The 10,798-nt window shown below is 33.5% G+C and overlaps 1 protein-coding gene across 1 annotated transcript; it reads right to left on the bottom strand.

The window, feature by feature from the left end:
- Nucleotides 1-131: 131 nt before the first annotated feature.
- Nucleotides 132-10,377, bottom strand: LOC135681492 (nucleolar protein 58). The gene is made up of 17 exons (XM_065195995.2): nucleotides 10,230-10,377; nucleotides 9,574-9,650; nucleotides 9,087-9,139; nucleotides 8,490-8,614; nucleotides 8,079-8,166; nucleotides 7,779-7,827; nucleotides 6,877-7,076; nucleotides 6,222-6,322; nucleotides 5,814-5,858; nucleotides 5,278-5,404; nucleotides 4,557-4,629; nucleotides 3,894-3,984; nucleotides 3,272-3,406; nucleotides 2,480-2,541; nucleotides 1,912-2,024; nucleotides 1,126-1,223; nucleotides 132-461 (listed from the first exon to the last, which is right to left on the bottom strand). The coding sequence occupies exons 1-17, from the start codon at nucleotides 10,272-10,274 to the stop codon at nucleotides 393-395; spliced, it is 1,551 nt and encodes a 516-aa protein (XP_065052067.1). The 5' UTR covers nucleotides 10,275-10,377; the 3' UTR covers nucleotides 132-392.
- Between the last annotated feature and the right edge of the window lie 421 nt (nucleotides 10,378-10,798).

A 10,798-nucleotide genomic window follows, 5' to 3' on the forward strand; every position in this document is an offset into this window, starting at 1 on the left:
GGTAGTTTTTACTTGATTGATTACCCTAAAATTTATCACCAATAATACTAACATTTATTTAAATTATTAAAACTAGGACTGCCTTAAAGGTATTTTAGGAGATGGTAGATTTTAGAGAATGACGAGAGCCGTTTTCAAGGAAGAGAATTTGTTTATTTCCGATGTAAAAACCCAGATATTCAAAACCATACACAAAGTATTTATCTATTTGTAAAGTGGAATAAAAACAAAAACCCAAACTCTGCTGATTACGGCTGAAAGTAGACGACAGTTTGGATCAAAATGCTTTCAAGATTCGTGGATAAAAGTTAATATAAAAAAATTGATGGCTTTTATTGGATATGTAAAATGAGAAAAGAAGTCTTCAGTTTCACTTCACTGCCCGAAATTAATTACTCATCGTGTTTAGAGTCCTTCTTCTTTTTCTTCTTTTTCTTTTTCTCTCCCCCTTCTTCATCTTCCTAAAACGAGAAAATAGTTAAACCATTAGAGATACAAAAGACACTTCCTTAGTTTTTATCTCAGTCATTCAGTACCAGGGCTCATGTTTTGTTTAAGATCAAAGTATTAGCTAACCTTACAACTAAACACTGGTCGATTGGGACCAAGGAGCCTGGTGACTGCTATTCCTTTGCCTTTTTTCTCTACGCTCTAACACCCCCTCCCCTTCGCCAACCCTGCTTGCAGGCGTCCCTGATTGGACTTGAAATCCAGTCGAAGCGTCATGCAGGCCAATTGGCGCACTTTTGTCGAAGGATGAAACAAAATCGCTTCATAGAGAAATTGAGCTCTTCTTAGACGCAAAAATCAACAAATTGAGAATTCAAAAAATTTATTATCTAGTCTTGAAATTATCCAAGGGAGCTTCAGTCCTGAAATATTCCATTTAGGAAGTTGATTTTGATAAAATCTATTCGTTTGAGGATTTAATAGTATCTTTGCAATAACAAATAATAGTACCCAGCTAAACTTGGTAAAACATTGTCAGAATTACCATCAGATTTGACTGACTTGTTAATCAGCTTAAAATTATTAATTGATATATAGTTTGTAAAGCATTCTGATATTGGAAAAAGCTGAATTCTGTTAATTAAATAGCATTGTTGAAAATCAATAAATACTGACTGTTTTTATGATTGATTTCTCTTCAGCCGATCCATTTTCATCTTGTTTGGCATCTTTCTTCTTCTTTTTGTCCTTTTTGCTTTTTTTCGCTGGTAATTCTAAATCAAAACAAAACATTGAAACTTTTTGACATTTTACTGGAGCTTTCAAATAAAGTCCACGAACAACAGTGGAACAAAAATGACTAAATTGAGGAATTGACAGGCTTAAGTTTTGCTAAATGAATTTTTGTACAATTATTGCGATTTATGGCTTTCTGGAAGAATGTTTCTCCTTAAAACAACAAAGCACCATTTGATTAATGAAATTGAATTAGCACAGGAAATTATCGAAAATGCAAAGAAATGAATACAGGCTATTTCTTATACAGTGTAGCAAGAACCCTTAACATGGTTCGTCGTAGACAATACCATATCAGTATCATAATAAGTTAAAAATCAAAGGTTCCATTGGTCATTGCAGAGCATTGCACAACTGTTTTTAGTCGTTACCAGACTTCTGCGAATGATAAACATAAATATGGTAGATCCTTTTTGCTGTAGTTACAATCCCTTTTAAAGGGCATATGTCGCATTAGCAGTTGGCTAATAAAACAAAAGCATTTGGAGTGGAATTCCATTGTTTGGTGACTTCTATTTCTTCCTAATTAATTTTTACTGCCGTAAAAATTCACCCTCGATTCCATGCTTTGTACTAAACAAAAGAGATAATTGTATTGCATTAGCCAATCATGTTCACGGCAGATGCCCTTTAACAAAATTGTGCAAAAACTGTTGGGAAACGCACCCTCCTCCTTTACAGTCACCTCTTCTTCTTCTTCTTCTTCCGATTCTGAATGTTTTCGCTTCTTTGAAACTCCGATCGTTGAATCCGTAACTGGATTGTAGGATTTAATTTCACTGCAAATAGAGAGAGTAGCAAAATGCTAAACTGAAATTTTTAGCCTGTTAGATTGACACTCCGTATACAATTCTTTTCAAGTATTCGCTGAATGAAGTGTGTGTTTGGGGGCTGTGAATGCATAGATTTAATGGGCTAGTCTTAATTTAGGGTGCAGTTGACTGTATGGGATACGTTACAAGAAAAAAAAGGTCCATAACAAAACAAGATAATTTTTTTCTGATGATGTAATCAATCTTTCAGGCGCCATTTGGAAAATATTTTCGAAGCCTCAAAATATTTTAATGTAGTTTCTGGCGTAAATACTTAGGTATGAAATAAAAAAAGGGTGCAACATATCTTTGAGTATATAATAGATGCTTTATTTTGGAGCTGACGCAGACAATGATAAAGAGCCAACAAATAACCTAGAGATTTCTGTTCATCAAGCACAAAAGACACGACGAGACCCTACCTTTTGTTTTCGTACTTGTCCGTTTTGGCAGGCTTCTTACCAGAACCACTGACACGCCTTAGCTAAATTGAAATAAAAGTTTGTTACTAATGGAAACTCACGAAGATATCACGAAATACCTAGAGACAGGTTCAGGGTAAAGCTTTACGATGAAATGTTCCACTCTGTTATCGTAGAATAATCAACGTCAGAGCTGGACTTCTCAGACCCACAATAAATGTATTATATATTTGTATTTGTATTTGTTTCTACCTAGCATCCGAAGGTAGTTTTTAGGACACTGAGTAGCTTATGCTTATCGAGCAGTGTCCTGTCCTTTCCCTCGATGTGACCACACGCCGTGATTCTGGTTGAAAGTTTGGTCAAGCCAGGGACTCGAATCCAAAACCCTTAGATCTGAAATTCGTGACCCTGACCCCTGAGTCATCCTCGCTATTACTCGCACCTCAATGACAATTAAACTATCTTAATCACTTCTTGGCCTAAAATTGCACCCAGTGCTTCATTGGACATAAACCTTATTACATAATTTTTTACAATCTTCCAGTATATAAGGTTAGCAAATATCCTTTTAATCAAATTTCATCGCGACATATGCCATCTCTAAATAAAGCATGTTTATGACTTTTACTACATGTATATTGCAATTTTTTAGTTGGCCTAAATGAGCTTTTGTTATAGCTACCGTATTTTTGTTAGCCAGCATTTAAAGAAATTGACAATGATTATAATAAATTAAAGCAAAAAATAAGCTTTTATTCAGAAATGTAATCAATCTTTCAGGTCCCTTACTTTCCCATCCTCGAGATTTCTTATTCGAATCTCTAATTTTGCACGATTTTCCGCACCCATTTCCGTATTGCCATCTTCACCAAGTGCGTCATATCTTGCAGCCAAGGCCGTTTTTGAGGCCAACATTCGAGAAACCTGGTAAGTGGTAACGAAAGTTTGAATATAATGAAAAGCAACAGGAAAAAGTCGCAATATAAAGCTAGAAATTCCAGAGTCAACAAAAGTAACTAAAATAGTACAATATTCAATTAAGAGCCTTAATTCTTCAAGTAACAGTGGCTAACTCTCAAACGAACGAGAAAACCCCACTTTTGGGATTGCATAAACAATAAAGATCTTGATGTTAAACAATGTACAGCTGCTGTCATACATGAAGGAATTTTCAAGGCTTCAGAAAATGAGAAATGCTTGAATACTTCAAAGGAGAACTGACTTCTGGGTTTTAGACACGCACAAAGAGGCATGGGAACTGACGATGATAATAACACGCAGACCAACTCGCATGTAGGTATAACCAATCAAGATAAATTTCAATCGGGTATGGAATGCTGAAAGATGAAGTCTGATGAGAAACTGATGAGAGTAGAAAGCAGGCTTCGTGGGTGATTCATTGTAAACTGACCTTGCCCCTGTTCTTCGGATTAGCACCACCTACTAAAGACGCATGATAAATCAGACCGTATTTTGGCGTGTCGTGCTTTGTTTTCAGTGCTCTAGAAGAAAGCAACCATTTAATTAGAAAGGACAGTCTATAAGCATAGAATCAATAGCTTGACGTTATATACATAACGCTATCAACGTTGTGATTATATACGTAATAAGTATGTATATTTACTAAAACTTCGGTGGAGACGTTTTGGAAGCAATGTTTTTTCAATGTTATTCTTATTACACTCGATGCAGGAGCTATTGAAAGTATTTACGTTGTAAGTATTTACTTATTTACGTTTATATGACGAATTTTGAATTGTGCTATTAAAGGAAAAATTGCCTGATTCAGAGAAGAGGCGGATAAAAACAAAAAATAAGTACATACAATACTACTACAAGTCAGGATATAACCGCTTTCTTGTCGTAGAAAGAACATTGATAAATATCGATATGCACATGAAAAGTGAAATTATATTTTTCTAAAGATGTGTAATTGTATCAGCTTCGATTCTACAAAAATGTTACCTGCTCCTCCAACACGCTATCGACCACTTCACTTAGTCTACACTATCACCCAATACAAATTTTAGTTAAGGTTAAATAAATATTTCACGGAAAAAATTCTCATCCACACCTGAACAGCGCCTTCTCAGCACCAAGGATCTGGACTGTTGATGATGGCTGCTTGGCGAGATTCAGTAGCGAGCCTGGAATGATGGGGAAATTTTTCAATCGGCTGTTTAATTGATTAATTAATGTGACTAGCAACATTTTCAGTGGAGTGAACGATATCATTGTTGCTACGTCTACAGAAAACGATCTAAATCCATGGTTATTACATGCAAACAGTGTGAAGCACAGAAATTAAGCCAGCACGAACAAAATAAATATTTGATATGTTAATTGACCTTTATTTCATTTATCTGGAACAAAAATATCAACTTGAAAAGCAGCAAGAATTGCACTAAAATATATTTCGCATTAAGAACATTAAGTTTTAGGAGATATTCCTCTCTTTTTTTGAGGCGACATAGCAAAGAAAGGAAGTACAACCTCACGAACATAAAGGACACGAAAAAACTTGTTAGCTTTCAACATTTTTCAATACTTATTAACACGCGAGCTTTGATGTATAAAACAGAAAAGATAAAGCAGCAACTTAGAACCAAAATCACGAGGATTGGTCACATGGAGAAGAAGGACCAGGACACTGCTCCATAAGCGCAGTTTCTCAAGTATCCTAAAACCTACTTTCAGAAGATATATATTAATGAAAACAGTAAAGAGTGTACAGCTATAAATTAATCAAGCCTATGAAACAGATCGATGAACAGTAATCTTCATTGTTAACGAACCTGCATGTGCTATGAGACGCGCACCGACAAGTTCCCCAACCAAAATAGTAAGATTCGGAGCAATGGCCTGCATTCTGTTCTTTAAATAGTCATACAACTGGGCCCTGTACTCGGAGATCTGTATAACCTGAATTCAAAATAATCCATGTCAAAAATAATAAAAATAAATCTGAATGAAATTACAGAAAGTTTCTGTATTCAACATTTCAAATAACCTAGAAACGAGAATATACCCTCGAGAGATAAATAGCGATTGTAGACTATTGTTTAACTACTTTTATTGAAAAAATTTATCAATCCAGCAACTCTAATAAGATACATTAACTGAATTTTCTTAAAACGAGAAAACTATGCATCTGGTTACAAATATGGTCTGCTGGCAAACAGAGATATCAAACATCAGGAAAATAGTGATGAGAATCCTTGTTTGGTTGTCATGCAATGCTTAGGAACCTTGGCCTATAAAACTTTGTATCTAGAGGATTTCAATATCAATTTTGAACTTAAGCTGATTATCAGACAACAAATATACATACCTGGTCACAAAGGTATGAAATATTTTCCATATCTTCATCAGATATCTGTTAATAAAATGAAGCTATATAATTCAAGTTTTATAACTTAAACTGCAAGTCTATAGTGATCAATGCCAGCAATAGTAAATTAAATGCCATAAAGGACAATAGATACATTTTTGCTTTGTAAAAGTTGGCTGCAAAATGCTTATCAATCCATGCTCAGATCTTTATTGGATTCAGTCATTTACATGGTACCTTTTTCGCACCATATAAAAATTTTTGGCATGTTTCATTCCATAGAAGTTGATATCTCCATGTAAACAAAGTCTGCAAATGCAAATGTATGATCTCATACCATATTGGAAATGATACAATATCATGTAAATTTCATTTAAAATAACAAAAGACTGAAATATTGTTGTTTACATCTGTTCCCATTGATATTTCAGCAGCCTTCTTCAGTTCCTCTTCAACTTCTTCTGTAAGGATGCTTGACAAATCAGAAGTTGCAGCATTGACTTTTTGACCTTTAAAATATGCAAAGTTGATAATTATAATATGTTGTTGATGTACCAGACAAGCAGAAAGAAGAAAACAAATATGCCAGTCTTTAAAATTTGGTAAGGTAACAAGATATATTACAATACTGTTTGTAAGACAAAATTTGTAACAATGTGCATGATTTCTGAAAATAATAACAAAATATTAAGTTATGAAGCCATGTCTACACAATTTATAAAAATTTTAGACAAGTATCCCGTTTGAAATTTATTTTTCCAGCAAGAGAAAGCAAAACAAATTTAAAGCAGTTATCAGACCATTTCACAGTAAGCCTCTGTTCTATTATATTACTTAAGCCTTCACCTTCACCCTCAAAAAATGCAAAAAACCCACAGGCTAGGATCTTTCTTTGACATTACACTTTTCAAATTGTTTTTAAATTAGTTATCAGGATATAATCACAGCATATAATTTTAAATAGTTATCAGCTGTTACCATCATTTGATTTTTTCTTAAAGATTTGAACAAAAAATTCTAGTGCTAACTAAGCACATCATTTAAAGTAAATATTGAAATTTACCCAAAGTCTTCACCGTTTTGGCATATGCCAAATTATCTGTAACAATTTTTGTCATTTCTGGGAAATGCCAACCATACCACTCTCTACATCTCATTGCATAGTTGTTGAGCTCTTTGTCCAGATCATCCAGCAATGAGATGGCTTGGACAATCATTGTATCAACTTTATCAGGGCTGAACTTCAGCTTGTACCGTGACAGACTGAAGTTTTTGCAAAAAAGGAATTAACTTGGTCAAAATATGGCTGAACCTTACGCCAAAATATAAAGCCCCAACAACAAAGAAGCTAGAAATTGACTTCTATCTTGCCTCCTGGTAGCTTCTTTTTGGTTTGAAGTTCAAACATAACAGGTCATTCTCTCCATTAAGTTGCAATACAAAGTACTCAAAAAATATAAGTGATTTTCATTCTGATACAAGTTGACATTCTGATACAAAGATGAACTATCCATGATATCATTACTGAACAGAAAATACAACATGATATCAAATCCATTTTCCTTAAAACAGATTTTGCAATCTCATATTTTGCAGGCTGCATGACATATATAAGAAAGTAATTACAGTAGAATCCCATTATAACGTACTCGGTTATTACATACTTTCGGATATAACATACTGGTGTGCTTGGTCCCAGCAAAAGATGTGCTTGGTTTTAGTCAATTTGTACTTAACCCTCGTTAAAACGTACTTCGGATATAACATACTTAATATACTGGTCCCTTAAAATACGTCATAACCGGATTATACTGTAATTTATTCTGGTTAAATAACATCCCCATTAGAACAACTTAAATACTTAAATTATATTTGAAATTGTAATAGCATTACTCTATAACTTTCATAGAGATAAAACTTTAGCTGATAAAAAACATATCTACAAAAAAGGAAGCCATCATTTACCTGTGAGCCAATCCAAGGGCCATAGCACTGATTTCTTTTTCAGACAACCCTATTGAAGGTGAAGAGCAGGCAGATAAATACTTTGTACATTTTAGGATAAGACTTTTAGCATAAGACGCAAAGAAGCTCTTTAGAGGTGCTATAAATGTAAGAGGGTCAAAAAAGTCCTCTCTACAAAGCTACTTGATAAAAATGATATTTATCATACAAAATACAAAGATCACAAGAGAATAGAATGCCCAAAACGTATATTATCACCATCAGAAATTTAATTTACTCTACAATATTTAATAAACATACCTGTAATAAGGTTGCTCATTTGTGAACGGATACCACGCAACAATTCATTAATAGCAGATGAGCTCACACACTTAAAATCAAGCTTGTCCTTAAATAAAAAGTATATATATGTAAAATTTTAGTGAAAAAGGATTTACTGGGAATATTGAATATTTCCTTCAAAAAATTTGAAAATATCCAAGAGAAAAATGTACAGAAAAACAAATCTTTATTATTCTATGATAAACCATAGTGTGTTTGGCATAAATAGAAACACAGCCTTGCAACTAAAGATTACGCTCAGCTACATCAGCATATATATCAATTATATATTGATCAATTCAATCTGCAATATTTAAAAATTCTGACTATTCTAAACTCTAACAAAATGAACTGCTTGTTCAAACTTGATGTATCAATACTTTGTAATACCTTGATCATTCCACCAAGTTTTGCATCTGCAACTGCAAGCTCCTCATGAATATCCTTTGAAGCAACTTTTTTCAGCATCTTTTTAAGACCCTTTGAAAGTTTTCCCTCAACCGCAGCAGTGGCAGCTATTTGGAAATCAAACAACAGTTTCATAAAAACTATTTGTAGCATTAAAGCAACAGCAAAACTAGATAATTTAAATAAGAACAAAAAGTTATTTAAGTAATTTAAATAAGAACAAAATTCAGGTGAAAACTATTATTTTTCATTCAAATATATTTTTCAAAATTTCTGTTGCTGACTATATAAAATTGTGGTAACATTTGGCATTTATTGCTACCACCAAAAATAAGTGGGCTAGGCGTTGCAAGGAGAGGCGCTCTTGCTTGATCAAGTTCTAGGAGCTTGATTGATTGAGCATCCAGTGTGATTATGCTTTTTAAAAACTAAATACGAAAAACCAAATTTGGTTATTGATGGTGTTTGATGATGCTCAGTTGAAGACCTAGAAAGTTGATGGTGCTCAGTTTGTCAAGCAAAAGTTGTATTTTTAATAAGTCGGCCTGCTGCTTCCCATTTAGTTTGAATCACACTTACCAGCCAGTGCCTCTGTTGTATCTTCAAACTTTTTGAAATGTTTGAGCTTTACCCTGTTACAAAGAAAGAAATTGAGCAATTGGCTCACCATTAACAGGAATATCAAGCACTTTTTTTACAAGAAAAAACCATAAGAGTGAATTCTACACAAGGTAGGGAAGCAGTGTTTCTGTTATCACCTTATCAATAACCTGCTTCACATTAGACAAATGATATTAACATGCATCAATTAAAACATAAAATATTTGTGGTTTATCTAAAAACTCATTAAAAATATGACTAAAAATCTCATGATTTACTACAAATTTGGCTAAAACTTATTAATATCTCCTGATAATTTGAAGTATTTTTGAAATCCTTTCCAAATGGCTAACAAGATATCTAAAAATTATTCTAGTCCTTAAACTTCTAACCACTGTAAACAATAAGTAAAACACTTTTATATGTAGACTATGTCATAGTAAATAAATTAAAGAGGAATATTTACATTTTGTTTGCTTTGTCTGCATTTTCAAATTCTTTAAATAAATCATCAGCAGTCTCTAGTTTCTTCTCATCAAGCAACTAGAAGATATGTTAAAAACTGGTCAATAGTGACAAAATTGGGTAAAAGAGACAACCGAGAAGCATGTATTTTGCACTTTTTCAATCTAGTTCCAAAAGTGGGAATCTCAGGTGGCTCAAATGACGGCATTTCGTCTAAAAATGATACAAGTTCGTTCATTCATCTCATGATTTGCAAATATGTCACTGAGGAAATTTTCAAGAATTGAGAATGTCTATCCATGAAAAGGCAAGGCTGAAGCGAAATAAAGCAGTTTTATATTGTCCATTAGTCTTCAATCAATGCCGATCTTTAGAATAACAATGCTACTTTTAAATGATAAATTTAATAATAAAAAATCAAAAACTAATCACCATCTTAAAGAATCCTCAAAATTTCAAGGCTCAAAACCTTTTCTAGTCAAGTTTCTATACCTGTAATTTTAGCTATTTTATATCCAATAAAATAGGCCAAAAACACTAATGTTTGTTTGGTGGTGGGGCGCCGCTATGCACGATGACAGTATCATCCAATATTTTGTGTATATACTTTCATAGACTATCCGATAAAAAAATGAAGAAGAGAATCGATATATTTACCTTGAAGATGGCATAGCCAGCAGGAGTTTCGAACAACACAAGCATGATTAAGAGCTAGAGGACATTGATTAACTTGCCGTATACCAGTTGATCACTTCACGTGTTGCCAAAGGCCTGACAACCTCTCTTGTAGAAAGAAGAACACGAGGGACATTAAAACGAGACCACTTCAAGAAGGCCGACTTTGCGTGCAGCGAGCAGGGTCCTTTTTATCACCTTTTTTTATACCTTAATAATAATAATATCACCTTAATAAAGGTTTATTCGGAAAATACAAAATACACATCTTTGTTATCAGTTAAATAATAAGGAATTTTTAGATAGATGCATTTTTCTAAATTACGAGTTATCATAAATCTACTGACTGCCCCGCCGTCTAAACCCCCCCCTCGAAAAAGCCCCTTTCCAAAACTTGCTAAATTAAAACTTCCTAAATCAATTAATAAGAATTAATAATCTTTTCACTGGTTTTCTTATTCTTCTATGAGAAAGTTAAAAATGAACAACATAAAAAGGGGATACAAAACTCTTTTCAAAGCAAGGACTACTGTAGATTCCAGGCGTTGATT

The sequence above is a fragment of the Rhopilema esculentum genome, chromosome 12, assembly GCF_057945365.1.
Source record: "Rhopilema esculentum isolate cy_ngs chromosome 12, ASM5794536v1, whole genome shotgun sequence".
NCBI classification, from domain to species: Eukaryota; Metazoa; Cnidaria; class Scyphozoa; order Rhizostomeae; family Rhizostomatidae; genus Rhopilema; species Rhopilema esculentum.